Source organism: Nymphaea colorata, chromosome 7, assembly GCF_008831285.2.
Source record: "Nymphaea colorata isolate Beijing-Zhang1983 chromosome 7, ASM883128v2, whole genome shotgun sequence".
Lineage (NCBI taxonomy): Eukaryota > Viridiplantae > Streptophyta > Magnoliopsida > Nymphaeales > Nymphaeaceae > Nymphaea > Nymphaea colorata.
In genome coordinates this window covers 22,786,660-22,806,783 of record NC_045144.1, presented here as the reverse complement: position 1 = coordinate 22,806,783, position 20,124 = coordinate 22,786,660, and the positions used below count along the sequence as shown (strand labels likewise).

Sequence of the window (20,124 nt, the reverse complement as noted above, 5' to 3'; positions counted from 1 at the left end):
TGACGATTTGATCCAAAACAAATCTCTAGACCCATGTTCGAGTCCAAATGCAAGATTCAAAACCAAAATCCAACTCTTGGATCCAAATTAGATCCAAAATCCAAGTTTACATTCAAATCGAGAATTCCGAACTCAAATTCCAAGGCAGATATACAAAAATGACAGAATTTGATGCTATTGAGTGTCACGTGCACATGCACGGACCTTCCCTTTGTTTTTTATGTTTTGTTCTAGCATCGTGACGTGTTTTTGTAGCTTAAATCACTCACTAGAATGCATTGGCGACCAATCAAACCCAATCCAAATTTAAAACGAGCCCAGAGTCAATAAAGACGGGTTACATGATTTCTTGCTCAATCAAGAGCATCGACTTCAATTACTTGCACCTAAAAGTCCTACACAAGTTGAATCTTCAGCAACTGCCTTTTTTACTCAATGAGGAGGCTATGGTGGTCGTGGAAACTATAGTGGCCATGGGGCAAATAGTGGCCGTAATGGTCATGGTGGCCATAGCCGCTAGGCCTGGGCATCGGGCCGGGCCCGCCAGTTTATTCAGCGCCGTTAAGGGCCCGGGTTTGAATCGGATCGGCCCGCTACCCGGCCCATCTATTATCGGGCCGGGCCGGGCCGGGCTGGGTACCAGGTCTGGTCAACCACGTCTGAGGCTCAACCCTGCCTGTTCTGTTAACTGCCCCATCAGGGTGGGTCGGGCTGAGCCGGGCCGGGTCCATATAGGCTTTAGAAAAAGAAAGCTAAACTTTTAAATTGCTTTTTGTCAATATACTGGTTAATATCGACTTGTATTGGCCCGACTTGTTAGGTTACCTGCCGACAAGATATATGCTTACATATCAGCGAATACTTTACCCAAATTTTGACAGAAGGAAGGACTTTGTCCACTACATTGGCGACTGGAAATCTGATACAATAAAAAGAAAAGATTGGACATTGCCCAACTTATATCCATTGTACGAGCAGAATGAGATATTGTGCATCAAAAGAACATTAAAAAGAGATATTCTGCATCCGATATTCTTTCACCTTTTTCTTTCAATTTTCCACATCAAAACTTGAAAGTTCACACTAATACCACCACCACCACCAATTGCTAAACATGGTCAATCATCAACAAAAGCAGCAATATGACATGGATATCAATCATTATGTGTGCCATATCGACAACTTATCTATCATGCAGCACACAACACATCATATGGTCAACACCACCAGCAACCACCAAGGTCCATCAGCTCACCACACATCATACAGGTGCCATCATGATCATTGATTCATTAGCCATCACATTTAAATAACTAACATTAATTACCAGATCGCAGCAGAAACTAAAATTGCCAAAAAAACATAAAGATAAAAAGAGAGTTTGAACATCAAAGGAAACATCTTCAGAGTCCATTAACAACCTTGAAATGTCCATCTGCAATATAACATGAAATTGAAATGTTAATAAGAATTAACAAGTGCTTGTCTGCATTGAATACTAAACATTAATTCAAAAAATTACCATGATAATCATGCATGGGATTAACTTTTCTTGTCATAATGGTGCTTTGCATCATGAGAACTAAAACACATATTAATTTAAGCATACTACTATGTTAATATGTAAAATAAATTAGATTGAACTACGAATATCTTACATTTCACACAAGTTGTGGCATGCACATGCATATTATTAGTTACTGCTTATGGAAATTGGATCACAAGAACCAGCTGCACTAAGTCTTTTAAATGTATATGCTCAATGAAGAGGAAATGAGATAGGCAAAAGATTAAAAAGAAGTTCAGACACGTTATCAGCATTCTTTTACACCTACCTTATGCCTTGATCTCATAGAAAATTTAACCAATAAATCTAATATATGAGAATTCTCATATGATAACTGTCCTAAAAATGGATAACTTACATAATGTAAAAGTTCTACAATAATGAAATAATGTAGCAAAAAGAAACACAATAGAGAAAAAGACAACACAAGAATTTGAGTAAACATACATATTGCCACAAGACAGCTTGCTTGATCAGGACAGTAAGCACTATACAGAATTGGAGTTCAGGAACAGTTTCCGTCCAACATAATTTGGAAATAGTGTTTACCATCAGGACCAGTAATCTTCACTCTTCGGTAGTCCTTGGGCATAAAATGTAGGCCAGGAAAGCACATGTAGATCCTTTCAAACAGGAAAATGTTTCAAAATGACAAATAAATGATCAGGTGATATATGTTGTCAATACATCCATGTTAACTACAAAATAAGTGTGAGAAGGAAAAATATGCAATAGTGTGAAGAACATGAAATGCAGAGCACGTCTAGCTCTTGAAGTATGTCATATGGATATATCAATCTGCCCAACATACCCATTGTGTGCATGCAAATGCATATTATTAGTTACTACTTATGGAAATTGAATCCCAAGAACCAGCTGCAGGAAGTGATAATCTGCAGTTGAAACGTGAGTTCAAAGCATTCATCTATGTGTGTGAATGTGCACAACATGCAAGCTAAGGCAGCTACAGATAGAAGACTTGCACTTGAACTATGCCAAGAGGTGAGCAATATCAAGGACAATCTTTTCCAGTGCTGAAACAACAGGTTGCATACCACAAATGTGCCAAAAAAACAAACAGATGTATCGAAAGAGACAGATGAACCAAAAAACAAAAAGAAACAGATGTACCAAAAGAAACATATGATACAAAAGAAAATGACAAAAAACAGATATTGAAAAAACGAAACTAACATATATAGGAAGGAAGGAAGATCTAAAAACTGACAGAAAAGAAAACAGAGGACAAACGAAAGACGGGAACATTAAGCCGTCTCAAGTATTTAACTAGTAGCCGTGGAAGGAATTCTTACCCTGCTGGACAAACTCTCAAGGGCAAAAGAATTCTGAAAATCAGCAGGTTATATGTCAATTTTGTGGGGGTAGAAATCATACTATGCAAACGTGCTATGACATACCTAAGGCCTTTATGGCCATGGCTCTAAATGGAGGTTGCGACAATGCTTGGCACCCTGATAGTGGTGCGACCCACCATGTGGCTCATGGTGATGACCCCATGGAAGACAAAGTCGATTACCAAGGTGGAGAAGGAGTTCTTGTAGGCAATGGTGCTAAGGCTCCAATTTCTCGTATCGGTAACATATTTCTCAACTCAATCTCTCGTTCCTTTCAGTTTATAAATGTAATGCATGTGCCAACAATCACCCAAAATCTTATATCTATCTCTCATTTTACGAAAGACAACAATTGCTTGGTGGAATTTAATGCTAATGGATTTGTTGTTAGAGATTTGCGGACAGCGGCAGTTCTTTTCAAGGGAAAAACTAAGGATGGTCTATACGTATGGACTAATGGAGCCAGCAAAGGATCCAAGCGTGCGCTTTTTGTGCAACATTATACAAGCGTCAATCTTTGGCACCAACAACTAGGTCATTCTCACTTGAAATCATTGAATTTACTAAGAAAAATAATTATGTGCCTTTGAATGATAGTAAACTTGATTTCTGTTCTAGTTGTGTCTTGACTAAAATGCACCGACTGCCATTTGCTTTTAATTTAAGTACTAGCATTCATCCACTTCATTTACTTCATGCCGATCTTTGGGGACCTACCCCAACATGCTCTAGAGAAGGCTACAAATGTTATCTATTGATTGTGGATGACTTTTCACGTTTTAGTTGGATTTTCCCCTTGTTAGAAAATCTGACACATTGCCATGCTTTCAAATTTTAAGATGCTTGTGGAAAAACAATTGGGACATGAGATAAAAATTTTTCATAGCAATTCTGGTGGCGAGTTTCTAAGCAATGATTTCGCAAATTTTTTCAGCTCAAATGGAATAAAAAGATCGCTTTCTTGGTGCCACACGCCTTAACAAAATGGCATTGTAGAGAGAAAACGTCTTCATGTTGTTGAGACCGACTTAAGGATGATGGTTCATGCATCTCTTCCTCAACATTTTTAGGTTGACTCTTTTAGAACAGCAGTTCACATTATCAATCGATTGCCTAGTTCAGAACTCAAAAATAAATCTTTATTTGAAATTGTTTTCAAGGCTGCCCCTCAATATGATTATTTTCAAGTTTTTGGATGTACATGCTATCCCTATCTTGTTCCACATAGAGAGTCCAAACTCTCACCAAAATCCAAAGCTTGTGCCTTTCTTGGCTATGGGACGTGTCATAAGGGATACATATGTTTGGTTCCTATTACTAACATGGCCTTTATTAGCAGACATGTTGTTTTCAACGGAACCAATTTTTTATTTCATAGATGTGGTTCTCCAACCACTGAAATGGATGTTTGGAAAATGGATTTCCAATCACCTAGACATGCCTTCAGCTCAAACTCAAAAAGAAGACAACTCGAAGAAAGCTGATCTGGTCCAAATGGATCCAAATATATAGTCTTACCCAGTCCAAATTTATAGGAAGAAGATCAGACTCAAAACAACCAGTTGACAAATTAAATTGATAAAAGTCATACTTATGGGATTCAAGAAAATGCTATTGATCAATCTCGTCCAAATCTCACCATTGATGTCTCAAGTAGGACTCACCCATGATCAGAAGGTCTCATGATGGAACTAGGCGACCCAAGGTTTACATGGCTGCTACATCTTTGAAAGAACGAGAACCAGCAAGTCTTGAGGAGGCTTTAAAAGACCCATGATGGATCAAAGCAATGCAAAGTGAAATGGATGCCATTTACAAAAATCAAACTTGGGTCCTTGTTGCACTATCTAAGGGAGTTAATCTAGTTGGATGTAAGTGGGTCTTTAAAATTAAAAGATGTTCAGATTGGACCATTGCTCGCTACAAGGCTAGACTTGTGGCCAAAGGTTATAGCCATAGGGAATGAATTGATTATATATAGTCCAGTGATAAAACCTACCACTATATGGGTCGTCCTCTCTATTGTTGTGTCCAAAGGTTGGATTATCCATCAATTGGATGTTAACAATGCATTTCTTCATGGGATTCTAAAAAAAGATGTTCTCATGACTCAACCACGAGCATTTAAGAATACTGGTAAGCCTCACCAAGTGCGTCACCTCAAAATGGCACTTTATGGCTTAAAGCAAGCACCCCGTGCTCGGTTTGAAATACTCAAAGCATATCTTTTTGAAATTGGGTTTAGGGAGTCATCAGTTGACACTTCACTTTTTGTTAGAAAAACCCAAGATAAAATCATCTTTTTGCTTATATATGTAGATGATATAATTATTATAGGAAATAATCCTTAGAAAATTCAAAGAATTATACGTAGTTTTGGACAAGCCTTTTCTATAAAAGATCATGGAAAATTATATTTCTTCTTAGGCATTGAAGTGTCACATCAAAAGGACAATTTTTCCCTCATAGGGAAAATATATCGAGATATTTTAAAGTGAGCAAACATAGAGAATGCAAAATCTTGTGTCACACCTGTTGTTCCAAATGTTCCTCTATCCAATCTCGATGGCGAAAGATTGGAAAATGAAACTCAGTACCGACAAATCGTAGGAGCTCTTCAGTATGTCACTTTAACATGCCCGGATATTACCTTTGCAGTGAATAAAAGCTTGTCAGTTCATGCACCAGCCCACTTCAACTCACTCGACTCATGTCAAAAGAATTTTACGATACCTTAAAGGTACCATACAACATGGTTTTGAGATATCAAAATCTCCTTCTTTTGTTTTATCTGCTTACTCTAACGCAGATTGGGCTGGGTGCTCGGACGACCAAAGACCCAATAGTGGCTATGTTACAAAAATTGGACACAATATCATATCTTGGAGATTGACCAAACAACAAACAATAGCAAAATTTAGCACAGAGGCAGAGTATAAGGCGATTGCAGGAGACCTTTTAGAAGTGATATGGCTAAATAACTTGTTGAAAGGTCTGGGATTTCAAACTGAGAAACCAATTCTGTGGTGCGACAATATTGGAGCAACATATTTGGCAGCAAATCCAGTTTTCCATGCACGAACAAAACACATAGAAATTGACTATCATTTTGTCAGAAAGAAGGTGGTAGACAATACAATTGAGATTAAATGTGTTCTGTTAGAAAACCAATTAGTTGATAATTTTACTAAGCTCTTACCAATACCAAGATTTCATTATCTCAAGTAAATGCTAAACATCCTTGAAATGTAGATTGGATCAAAGAGGCATGTTAGAGATAAGGTAGCCGATCCTATTCATCCATCATCCTTGCCAATCTTGCAATGTAGATCAAATTGCTTGGATCAAGTCAAATATGGAAGAAATGTGATTGACGCTCAAAAGAGGAATGCAACAAATGCTCCAACATTCGAAGATGCATAAAACTGTTTCAAAAGGAAAGAAATTCTATTTTTCAATCAAGATCCAAAAATATCGGATCTTGACAGACCAACTTGAAAATTCCTATTTAGCTTTACTTGTGGTAACGAGAGATTTGATTCCTTCCCGAATGGTAAAGGAAAGGAACATTGTCGTGGAGGTAGGTCGATCTTGACCGAACCACGTAACTGCTAGTGTGCTCTCTCTCTATATCTCTCTCATATCTCTATACTTTTACAAAGGTAATGGTCAATGAGGAACCAATTTATATTCATAAGAATATAATTTCATAGGTATTATTTGAAACATACAAGTAGAACGCATGACCAAAGTAAATATAGAACAATACAAAAATGAGAAAATCAACCTCTAAATTTAATTCACAAATTAAGACGGTGAACTGGTTCAAAATGTACCCTGAAGAAAAGTGCAGGAAAAAAAATCAACTCAGCTATGTGGTATTGATATGATAGTGCTGATACTAAATAATGCAAACATTTTGCTTGAGGTAGGTGGCCCGCAGGATCCAACTCCAGAAAATAACGTCAGAGGTCTTGTCAACGTAACAGCCATGAAAGTTGAGCAAAATATGCTATTATGCTACTTTGGCAATTCACTGATCTTATATGACTTTATGACCGATGCCTTGGAAATGACGTGTTGAGAATTGTCTTCATATGTCACAAGCCAGTGTTACCCTAGCCGGAGCAGATGACACCTTCCTGTATGGGCCTGAGTTTCCTGAGGTTAACAATGCCTTTTCGTATGAGACTGAGCTTGCCGAAGTTGACAATGCGTGATCCGGAGATGGATACTGCTGAAGTAGTTGGTTCATGCCTTGATCATGAATACCTAGATTTCGGTGTGCTGGATCTTGTAGCGGCACATACCCAATAAGAGACTGAGTCAATTGCCGCATGTTTGGCCTTGATTCAGGTGCAGTCTGTGAACATAGTGGGCCAAGCTTTAGCACAAGGTCTGCTTCACTAGTGGGGCCAAAATATTTTTTTCTGGTGGGGGCACTCATTCAATACCTATAATTTCTTTGGGGAACTTACATATATAACAATCAAATATATCAAAACATTAACATAGTTGCCCACACCTGCCACCATGTTGCTACGCCACTGCTCTACTTCCTCCACCACATAGCTCGTTCCAAGCCTTTTATCCATGGCATCCAGTATTCGTCCACCTTTCCACAGAGAGTGGACCAACTCCACTAGAATCATCTCCTCAGAAGGTCTTCCGGGCTCAATCAGCCTCCTTCCACAGGCCACCTCCAGGAGCAAGGAACCATAAGAGTACAAATTGGAGCTCATCTTTGATTTGCTGGTGCGAGGGAGCTCCGACGCCATGTAACCTAGACTACCAAAGACATGGGTAGACTTGGGATTGGTACCATGGTCATACAGTTTGGCACGCCCAAAATCACCCAACTTGCCATCTAGATCACCATCCAACAAAACGTTACTTGCTTTAACATCTCTATGCATGACGACTTGCTCTCACTCTTCATGAAGATACAGCAAGCCAAAAGCAATTACCTTTCGAATCTTGAACCTCTGTACCCAACTCAACCTGCTCCCTTCTGTCTCAAAAAGATGACAGTCTAGACTCCCATTCAGCATGAACTCATAAACCAGGAGTAGATCTTCGCCTCGTCTACACCAACCATGCAATTGGATCAGGTTTCTATGCCTTGTCCTCCCCAAGCATGACACTTCTGCCACAAATTCCCTCATTCCTTGCTTTGAACCATGTGAGACTCTCTTCACTGCAACCTCGATTCCGCTTCTGGGCAGCGGACCTTTGTAGACACTGCCAAAGCCTCCTTTCCCCAACTCTTCCTCGAAACCTTTAGTTGCCCTGTAGATTTTCCTGTAGGGGAGCCTATGTGGGTAGTCCATCTCCCATCCATCTATCTTCTCAAACATGAGCTTCCTCTTCCTCTTGGTCAAATAAGATATGCCAACCATGATGATGAGAAATAACAGGGCCACTAATGCTGCAGAAATGAAAAGGAACAACTTAAAAGACTTCCATAGTGGAGTACAATCCTGAGGAATAGAAGGAAGGCGTGAGAGGTCCAATTCTGGTGCTTTTCCGTCCATCACGAAGCTCCATGCCAAGATATAGTGCTTGCTTTCTAGCTTTTGAATGCCAGTAGAGAATCCAACATACATGTGTTCAAGCATAATAGGGGATAGATCAATGGAATATGATATGAGGGAATGGTTAGGGACAATGGAGCTATGGTGACACTCAGCTGCTTTCCCTACCCATCATACTCTATCCATGCCTGAATGGTGGTTTGGCTGTCAAGAACTTTCTTGCCAAACTCTGCATAGTAAGTGGCATACTTCAAGAAACTGGAGTTCGCACCATTCACGTCGTTGCACATATGGTTTCCATTTGTATCATTCAAATTTACCTGTTGAACGGTGTTGAATTCGACAACAAATACATGATTGGCTGGGTTTCTACTGTTCCCTTGGTTGAAAAGGCCGAGGTAGTGGCCCCTTGTGGCCTGCGAGAAGTTGGTGGCCCGGGTGAAGCCATGGCCACCTGACTCTAGGAACTGGGATACAATTTTGAACACGAAACAGGTACTGAACGATTGGGTTTTCTTAGCACCAGAGGCCTTTTTGAATTGTAGAATGGCGGGGTAGAATGCGTGGCATTTGATGCCTGGATTCGTGGCAAGGTGACCGTTGTGTAAAAGTATAGAGACAAGAGAGAGAGAGAGAGAGAGAGAGAGAGAGAGAGAAAGAGAAAGAGCACACACAAAACAGCTACGTGGTTCGGCCAAAATCGACCTACGTCCACAAAACAGCTCCATTTTATGGACGTTTAGCATTTTCTTGAGATAATGAAACCATGGTCCTAGTAACCCCTTAGTACAAATATCAGCAAATTGCTTTTTTGATTGAACATATTTAATCTCAATTGTATTGTCTGCCACCTTTTCTCTGACAAAATGGTAGTCAATTTCTATGTGTTTCGTTCATGCATGGAAAACTCGACTTGCCACCAAATATGTTGCTCCAATGTTGTTGCACCACAAAATTGGTTTTTTCTGTCTGAATTCCCTGATCGTTCATCAATTTATTTAGCCATATCACTTTTGAAAGAGCTCCTACAATGGCGTGCTAGATTTTGCCACTGTCTATTGTTCGGTAGGTCTCCAAGATATGATATTATGTCCAATTTTCTGTAACATAGCCACTAGTGGATCTTCGGTCGTCCGGGCACCCAGCCCAATCTACGTCAGAATAAGCAGATAAAATGAAAGAATTAGATTTTGATATTTCAAAGCCATGCTGCATGGTACCTTTAAGATATCATAAAATTCTTTTGACATGAGTCCAGTGAGTTGAAGTAGGTTGGTGCATGTACTGCCAAACTTTGTTCACTGCAAAAGTAATATCTGGGTGTGTTAAAGTGACATACTAAAGTGCTCCCATGATTTGTCGGTACTAAGTTTCATTTTTCAATTTTTTAGCATCAAGTTTAGATAGACGAACATTTGGAACAGCAGGCGAGACACAAGATTTTGCATTCTCCATGTTTGCTTGCCTTAAAATATATCTGATACATTTTCCCTACAAGAGAAAAATTCTGTCGTTTTGATGTGACACTTCAATGCCTAAGAAAAAATGCAATTTTCCAATATCTTTTATAGAGAAGGCTTGTCCAAAACTATATATAATCCTCTAAATTTTTAGATGATTATTTCCTATAAAAATTATTTCATCTACATATATAAGTAGAAAGATGATTTTATCTTGGGTTTTTCTAACAAAAAGAGAAGTATCAACTAATGACTCCCTGAACCCATTTTCAAGAAGATATCATTTGAGTATTTCAAACCAAGCTCGGGGCACTTGCTTTAAGCCATAAAGTTCCTTTTTAAGGTGACACACTTAGTGAGGCTTAGCTGTATTCTCAAATGCATTTCTTCAGTTGAGTCATAAAAACTTTCTCCTTTAGAATCTCATGAAGAAATGCATTGTTAACATCCAATTGATGGATAGTCCAACCTTTGGACACAACAATAGAGAGGACGACCTGTATAGTGGTAGGTTTTATCACTCGACTATACAAGTCCGAATAATCAATTCCTTCTCGCTAGCTATAACCTTTGGCCGTAAGTCTAGCCTTGCAGCAAGCAATTGTCCCATCTAAACATCTCTTGGTTTTTAAAAACCCACTTACATCCGTCTAGATTAACTCCCTTAGGTGGTGCGACAAGGTTCCAAGTTTGGTTTTTGAAAAAAGCATCCATTTTACTTTGCATGGCTTTGATCCATCGTGGGTCTTTTAAAGCCTCCTCAAGGCTTTCTAATTCTCTTTCTTCTAGAGATGTAGCAGTCATGTAAAGCTTGGGTCACCTAGTTCCATCTTGGGACCTTGTGTTCATGGGGTGAGTCCTACTTGAGACATCAATGGTGAGATTTTGAGAAGATTGATCAATAGCATCTTGAATCCCATGATTATAAGTATGATATTTCATCAATTCAATTGATCAAATGATTGTTTTGAGTCTGATCTTCTTCCAATGATTGCTTCCTTGGAATTGTGTTCTTTTTTAGTCTCAACCGAAGGCGTGTCTAGATGATTGGAAATCTATTTTTCAACATTCTTTTCAGTGGTTGGAGAACCGTATCCATGAAATAAGAAATTTGTCTCGTTGAAAAATAACATGTCTGCTAATAAAGACCATGTTAATAATAGGATCCAAACATATGTATCCCTTACAACATATCCCATAGCCAAGAAAAACACATGCTTTAGATTTTGGAGAGAGTTTGGACTCTCTATATGGTACAAGAAAGGAATAGCATGTATATCCAAAAACACGATAATAATCATATTGAAGAGTAACTTTGGAAACAGTTTCAAATGGAGATTTATTTCTGAGTTATGGACTAGGCAATCGGTTGATGACGTGAACTGTTGTTCTAAAAGAATCAACCCAAAAACGTTGAGGAAGAGATGCATGAACCATCATACTTAAGTCTGTCACAACAACATGGCAACGTTTTCTCTCCACAATGCTATTTTGTTGAGGCATGTGGGGGCAAGAAAGCCATCTCTTTATCCCATTTGAGCTGAGAAAATTTGAGAAATTATTGCTTAGAAACTGGTCACTAGAATTGTTATGGAAAATTTTTATCCCATGTCCCAATTGTTTTTCCAGAAGCATCTTAAAATTTTGAAAGCATGGCAGCGTGTCTAATTTTCTAACAAGGGAAAAAATCCAACTAAAGTGTGAAAAACCATCCACAATCAATAGACAATATTTGTAGCCTTCTCTAGAGCATGTTGGGGCAGAACCCCAAAGGTTGGCATAAAGTAAATAAAGAGGATGGATGCTAGCACTTAAACTAAAGTCAAATGGCAACTTGTGCATCTTAGCCAAAACACAACTAGAATAGAAATCAAGTTTACTATCACACATAGGCACGTAATTATTTTTCTTAAGTAAATTCAATGTCTTCAAGTGAGAATGACCCAGTCGTTGGTGCCTAAAATTGATTGGAAGACTTCTAGAATGCTGGGTAATAAGAGTACGTTAGATCCTTCATTGGATTCATCAGTCCATATGTATAGACCATCCTTAGTTTTCCCCTTGTGAAGTGCTACCTTGTCTGCAAATCTCTAACAACAAATCCATGAGCATCAAATTCCACCGAGCAATTGTTGTCTTTTGTAAAATGAGAGATTGATATAACATTTTGGCTGATCATTGGCACATGCACTGCATTCTTTAACTGAAAGGAATGAGAAATTGAGTTGAGAAACATGTTACCGATATGAGAGATTGGAGCCTTAGCACCATTGCCTACAAGAAGTCCTTATCCACCTCGGTAATCGACTTTGTCTTTCATGGAGTCATCACTATGAGTCACATGGTGGGTCGCACCACTATCAGGGTATCAAGCATTGTCGCGGCCTCCATTTAGACCCATGGCCATAAAGGCCTTAGGTATGTCATAGCACGTCCACGCAATATCATTTCTATGCCCATAAAATTGACACATAACCTGCTGAGTTTCAGAATTCTTTTACCCTTGAGTGCATTGTCCAGCAGGGTCAAGAATTCCTTCTGTGGCTATGGCCACCACGACCACTATTTGCTCCACAGCCACCATAGTTTCCATGACCACCATAGCCTCTTCGTTGAGTAAAAAAGGCAGTTGCTGAAGATTCAACTTGTGCAGGGCTTTTAGAAGCAAGTAATTGAAGTCGACGCTCTTGATTGAGCAAGAGATCATGTAACTTGGAAAAGGTGGGTGGGATTTTGGACATGGTGATTGTTGTAACAAAACTCTCATACTCGTTTGGCAAGCCATTGAGAGTATGCAAGACCAGATCTGAACCAGATACTATCTTATTCACAGCTCTATGAGAATCAACCAAAAACCTCATGTGGTTGAAATATTTTAACATACTTTTGTCATTCTTTTTGGCATTTTGCAAATCCCTCTTTAACTGAAGAAGACAAATATTTGAATGAGATGCATGAGCCTTAGCCAAGGCCACCAAGGCTTCACGAGCCGCATCATAGGATACAATTTGAGTGAGTATAGATTCAGTAATGATTGACAATATCCCGCTTAACGCAAGCTGGTCAGATTGATTCCATTTAATGTACTCCGGATTTATTTCAAGTGGAGGAGTGGAAGAGCCATCAACATACCTTAATAAATCTTGGCTAGACATGGCACTTCGGAGTTATGATTTGTAGAGGAGATAGTTGTTTTCGTCTAGCTTGACAGATATGAGGCTTGCGATAGCATTCCATTGAGGACTGATGGTCATCATGGTAGATTGCTAAAGCAAACTTGGCTCTGATACTATGTAAAAGTATAGATACAAGAAAGAGAGAGAGAGAGAGAGAGAGAGAGAGAGAGAGAGAGAGAGAGAGAGAGCACGAAACAGTTATGTGGTACGGTCAAAACCGACCTACATACACGATAGTTTCTCTCCTTTACAATTATGGAAATTAAATTCTCTCTTCACAATGACATAAATTTTAGAAGAGGAAAGAAATCTAAATAGCAATTTCAAGCTGATCTGTCAAGATCCAATATTTTTAGATCTTGATTACAAAATTGAATTTCTTTCCCTTTGGAACAGATTTTGATATCTTCGGACGTTGGAGCATTTGTTGCTTTCTTATTTCCAGTGTCAATCACATTTTTCCATATTTGACTTGATCCAAGCAATTTGATTTACGTTGCAAGATTGGCAAGAATAATGGATGAATAGGATGGGCAACCTTATGTCTAACACGTTGGTCAGGGAAAGAGTCCCCGTTCTCGTAACAGTTGCAGAGTTGGATAGGTTCAGGTTTGAGGATTTGAAGCCATTGAAGAGAAAGGTGCTGTTGAGAGAAGTTGCACTTGATCTGCAGATATGAGCAAGAATGCGAAGGAGGAATATGAGAAGGAACCTTGAATAGGGAAGGGCCATGACATAGAAGAGGGCTGAAAATAATAAAAAACACAACATATTCGTTTCCACGGTTAGGTGTCAATCGGCGCTTTCTTTCAGTCCTGAAGGAAATTCATTCAATCTATATGTCGAAAATTTTGTGGAATGTTTGATGAATTGCTGCAATATTGCCCTCCATCCGTTGACACTTCTAAGACACGCTTCGAGGAAGATAAAGTTTTTAAACTCGTTGCTGGTCTTGGTCCCAATTATGAGCAGTTTAGAAGTTAAATTCTATTTTCACCGCTGCCATCCTTCAATTCTATGTGTTCATTGATCCAACAAGAGGAGCAACAAAGAAAAGCTATGAATCCAATGCCCAATGTTAGCACGGTTAAAGATAATCCACCTGATCAAAGGAGCAATGCAAGCTGACAAAAAAATCATCCCGTCACACAAACAACTCTGGAACTAATGGCACCCAAGATTGTGTTAAAGGGCATTTGAAGTTTAAGTGCATGCATTACAAAAATCACGTCATACTAGAGACTGTTGTTTGGATCTTGAAGGAAGGCCATCATGGGTTAAAGATGCCACCAAAGAACCATCAAAAGAAGAATCTACCAAGTGGCCAAAGAGCATTTAACGTACTTGTTTGAGCAAATGACTAAGAGCAGCCACAGCACTACCGACCTAGCATCAGTTCAACCAATGCCTGAATCATCTTCAAATGACATACGTAAGCGTTCAACCTCTTATTTGTCACATGCTCTTGATTTAGATTGGGTAGTCGACTCCAGTGGAACAAATCACATGAGAAGTCAAGATCTTGTTTAGATTGTTTTAAGCATGTTCAATCTGTTTATACTACCGATGGTTCTAGTATGATAGTCAAGGGAACAAGCTTTCTTTTAATCATAAAAATGTTTTAGATGTACTTGTTATTCCCAAAATTGCTGTTAATATTCCGTCTATTAGTAAGTTTACAAAAGCTTATGATTGTTTAATTTTTTTTTCCTAAAGATGTTTTTTCACGACATGAGTATGGAGAATTGGTAGGCATTGAGCGAGATGCTTTATATATCATCAAGCAGCTTGCTAGAGCATTTTTTTTATATAATAAGTCAAGTTTATACTGTAGTCTTTCACAATATTCTCGGCTGGGACATGCACCACATAGGGTTTAATAACTTTTAATTCCAGACTTCTCTAGTGATGATTTATCATGTGATGAGTGTGAACTTGCAAAGTCTCCTAGACTTCCTTTTAGGAGTTCAAATTATAGACATAAGGGTTTGCTTGATCTTGTTCATTCTAATGTCTGAGCACCTGCTCCAGTTGACTCCGTGTTTGGTTTTTTGATATTTTGTTACTTTTATTGATGATGTCTCACATGACGTGGTTGTATCTATTAATGCACAAACATGACATAGCTTTAGTTCTTTAAAAAGCTTTTATAATATGATTGTCACTCAATATGGCTTGAAAATTAAGCATGTTAGATCGGATAGTGAGGAGAGTGCATTAATGAGGTGTTAAAAACATTTTTTGATATTCATGGTATTATGCCTCAAAATTCCTATGTAGCCACTCCCCAAAAAATGGCATGGCCAAGTGTAAAACTAAGCATTTGGTCAATATTACCCATTTTATTATGTTCACATGAATGTTCCTCTTATTTTTGGGGCAGATGCTGTTTTTGTTGCTTGCTACCATGCTAATCGGTTACCTACTTCAAGTTTTGAAAACCAAATTCCAATGAAAATTTTGCAAAAATGAATATTATCAGTAAGCGATGTCAAGGTTTTTGGGTGCAAGTGCTTTATTTACATACAAGAAAAATTTTGAAATTCACTTGAGCAGTATGCAGTCAAATGTACTTTTGTGGGGTGTTCCTCATCGAAAAAGGGTTTAAAATGTTTTAATCCGATGAAAGAATCCTTTATATTTCAAAGGATGTCAAGTTTTTTAAAAATAACCGTATTTCATGAAACATGAGGTTTAGAATCAAAATTGCAAAAAATGAAAGTTCTGAAAAGCTAAACACTTTTCTAGTGCCTAGTTTTTCTTGTGACTTAAGTTCCCAACCAGTCTTGTTTGTCGATCTAGGATCTAATGCAGCTAGAAAATTTGAATTTCCTAGAAGTGGTGAAAGTGAAGAATCAGATCATTGTATCCAGAGTGATCAACCTCTCAAGACGGTCTACTCAGATAACTCAGCCTGCACCAAGATTACAAGATTACTATTTCTATTATTCACATTTTGAAAACACCATTCACTTCATTTAAGAACAGTTTGATCTTGCTAGGTTGAGCAAAGGCTCTAAAGAGCATTCTTGTCCAATGTTTATGCCAATGGTGAACCAAGCTATAATGAAGAAATAATGAAGGACCCTAAATGGAAAGAAGCAATGCATGAGGAATTGAAAGCTTTGAAAAAAAAAAAACAAAACTTGGACTATGGTTCCTTTACCTTGAGGAAAACCATTGTAGGAAGCCATTGGATATATATTATCAACTGCCACAGTGATGGTTCTTTAGAGAGTTATAAAGTTAGACTCATAGCAAATGGGATGTTGAGAAGAAGGAAGCCATTTTTGTTGAAACATTTGCCCCAGTAGCTAGGATAAGCTCAATCTACATTTCATTGTCTGTTGTTATGAACAGCCAATCGAGTGTTTAACAATTAGATGCAAAAAATGTGTTTCTTCATGGAGAGTTAAAAGATGAAGTTTACATGGACCCCTCCCTGGATATACTTGTGACACTGGGAAAGTATGTAGGTTACAAATGTCTATATATAGATTAAAACATTCTCCTATGTCTTGGTTTTTGAAGTTAAACTAAGTTCTTATTAAAATGGGATTTAAATGTTATACTACTAATTACACTATATTCGTGTGGTACTCTAATGAGGGTATGATATTTGTTTTATCTATGTAGACAAAACATTATCATGATTGGAGATGATATTCTAAAGATTCAAAGTATAAAGCGGACCTTGCACACTAAATTTGATAGGAAAACTACAATATTTTCTAGGGATCGAGGTGACATATTTGGACAAAGAAATATTTCTCTGTCCAAGAAAGTACATTTTGGACCTTCTAAAAGACACAAGTATGTTGGCAGCTAGAGCAGTTCATATATCTCTTGATGCTAACTGCAAATTGAAATGGATCAAGGTGATTTCATTAAAGATGTTGACAGGAAAAACAGTTGGTAAGTAAACTTATCTACATCACGATTACTTGACCAAAAATCTCTTATGTTGTTAGTGTGAATAGTTAGTTTGTGCACGAACCTAGATCAATGTGCATGGAGGCATCACATAGAATCTTGCGGTACCAAAAAAGGTAGTCCAAGCAAAAGCATACCCATGCATAAAATGATCAATTGGATGCAGTTGGTTTTACTGATACAGACTGGGCCGGAGATCCTAATGGTAGAAGATCTATTATAGGTTTCTGCACATTTGTAGGATAAATATCATCACTTGTAAATGTAAAAAATAGTCAATAGTAGTTTGTTCAAGTGCTGAGGTAGAGTACAAAGCTTTGACATACTGCACATGTGAACTTGTCTGGATCAAACCATTATTGATAGACATGAATATCCCAGTTAGTCAACCCATGGAGCTCAAATGTGATGAGATGGCAGCAATGCATATAAGTGTGAATTTGGCATTTCATGAAAGGATTAAACACATAAAGTGGACTGCCATTTGGTCTATGAGAAGATTCAAAGCAAATAAATATTCACCACACATGTCAGCAATTGAGATCAATTTGTAGACACTTTTACCAAGACTCTACACCGTGATCTGTAGAAGAAGATAGTTGACAAGTTAGCCCAGATTAGCACCTGAACTCCAACTTGAAGGAGAGGATGCTAGTATATACCTTTGAAGTTCCCTACCTTTTTTTATGTAATCCTCATTTCTTTATACCAGGAATATAGTTTTGGGCAAGGTCTTGCGAGTTTCCCAGTAAACATAAAAATGTTTCTTCCTTGAGTAGTAAGGATGCCTTCTACCATTATCCTCTGATGAGGAGCTATTCCATTTAACGGTCATCGTTGTAATGGTGAAAGAATGTGAATGAAAAGCAGGAGTGTAAGAGATTTCCTCAATGTGAATGTAGACTGTATCGACTAACCACACAAGTTTGGTGTGCTTGTGTTAATTGCTTGAACAAATCTCTTATAGGAAGATAATCTATGGGATGACTTTTTTTTTCATTAGGGGCTGTGAAGATTAAGGACTCCCACTTCAAGCAGCAGTTTAAGGTTAATTGATAACGTCTAAAGGCCTACGTCGAGGGAGTACCACAAGCTGCTGATCTTGAGGAAATCAACTTTGTGGTAGATGTGGCATAAGCATGATGATGTCTAAGTAGAGCACTTATGTATCCTATATATACTATACTAGTTTAGTTAATAGTTACTTACTTTGTTTTCATTTACTTTTGTATGCCTTTTGTGGTTTAGTGGTGAGTAGTTTTGTTAGTCAGATGGAAGTTAAGTGCATCTTATTTGGAGCTACTCAATAAGTAGTCGTGGTTTGAGTAATTACAATTATGGAATGATGATGATGTAGAAAACTACGTTTTCTATAAACACATGGTGGTGCATACTTTCTTCTCATACTGATCAAGTTGTATTATTCCATTTCCCTTATTTTATTTCTGTTTTCAGCTTTCATATCTTCCATGCATAACATATTGGTCCAACAACATTCTGAAGCATGGGGAATGGGTTGTTGGGGATAGTAACATTCTAAAGCATTCTATTATCCTCACACCTCAATCTTGAAAATTTATTTCCACCAGTAAACTGCATTTGATTGTTAGCAGCAAGGGCCACTTTGTTGGTTTCAGGGGACTCATGGTTGGTTTCCTAATGAGTGCTCGGCCTTTCTTTCAGATTCCTCATGCAGAAGAGGAGACAAAATGGTTCTTAATGGGGCCAGGCAGTTCTTCCATCATAAGAATTTAGCTACCCAATTGTTCGTAATCACTCCCTAGACCGGCAATATTTGGAAGGCTATCTCTTGCTCCCTTTGTTTTTCAGCCTTGGCAAGATCAATGATAAGAGGAACGTAAAAATCAATCTTATCTCATATGCTTTCAAACATTCCCATATATTTATCAATCCATCGATCCTTTCTTCAAACAGCCCGATTGTTGGATCAGTTGATATATCCACATGACAGTATATTATATACTAAACATCTTCTTTTGTATCAACAAACACAAACACACTTTCTGTCTTTGGCTTTATGGAATTTAATGAGGCAAGATGCAATAGTATCATCTGTCAATCTCTATTCTTTGAATTTGGTATCATTAGTAGGTGGTTTACACATACTTTGATGTTTATACTTTTCAACTCCAAAGACATGGAATAGCCTTTGACCATGATAGATAATTGAAACTATAAAGCAAAATATTAGTAATCTTAAGACTAGGATTACCTTGTTCATGAGCAACAATCTTGTGATCGGACCTATCGTTGGATATTACTTATGAGCCTCATCATTGTTTTCCTCTTTCTCATTGGAAGCTCAGTGAAACTAGTCTTTATAGGTCTGATACCAGAAAAATTTGAGACGATGAAGATGAAGAAGGAAATAAAAAAACAATAAACACATTGATTTACGTTGTTCAGTAAATGTTGCTTACAACCACCAGTGGAGTTATATGTAATTCTCGTTCATCAATTGTGAATTACAAAAGTTGAGTAGAAAAAGTGGAGCTCGAGCAATACAAGATATGTATGAAATCTCAACAAGTCTGAAAAATGCAACTGCTGGAGGGTAGGCCTCCCACCTTTTATTAAGAATGAACTAGGAACTGTATGGAGAAATAATCAGGAACAAAAAAAAAATCATAGGGGTCATAAACCCACTGTCCAAAAAACACAAGAATTGGGTGAAAATCATTTGTTCCACCCCAAAAGCATCACTTTAATCAATCAAAATTCCTCTGTACGTTGGAGGAATATTATTGGCTATCTCCCTAGTAGGGAGGTCGTTAGCAGCATAGAGGTTAGCAGCATAATGCTTGATCCAAGTCAGGTTGTCCCTGATTCTTCCTCTTCCTCCTCGACCTGCCATAAAATTTATGATCCACCTTTTCTGGTTGGTGACAATTTTGATTTTTGTCTAGTTGTCTACTAAAGCAGAACATGCCATAATATGGTCGAAGATTTTTTCCTTCGTGTTGCCGTGACAGATGGAAAGAATTAATCTTTTCTCCTCCCTTAGGTACAGTCCTGATGCCACTATGATTTTTCTCTTCTTTCAGAAATTATCTGAATGCAGATTTCATTGTCACTAAG

The 20,124-nt window shown here is 38.0% G+C and overlaps 1 protein-coding gene across 1 annotated transcript; it reads right to left on the bottom strand.

Annotated features, from left to right (window-relative positions):
* Positions 1–7,850: 7,850 nt before the first annotated feature.
* LOC116257222 (L-type lectin-domain containing receptor kinase V.9-like) lies at positions 7,851–8,528 on the bottom strand. The gene has a single exon (XM_031633834.1). It carries the CDS (start codon positions 8,526–8,528, stop codon positions 7,851–7,853), a length of 678 nt encoding a protein of 225 aa, XP_031489694.1.
* Between the last annotated feature and the right edge of the window lie 11,596 nt (positions 8,529–20,124).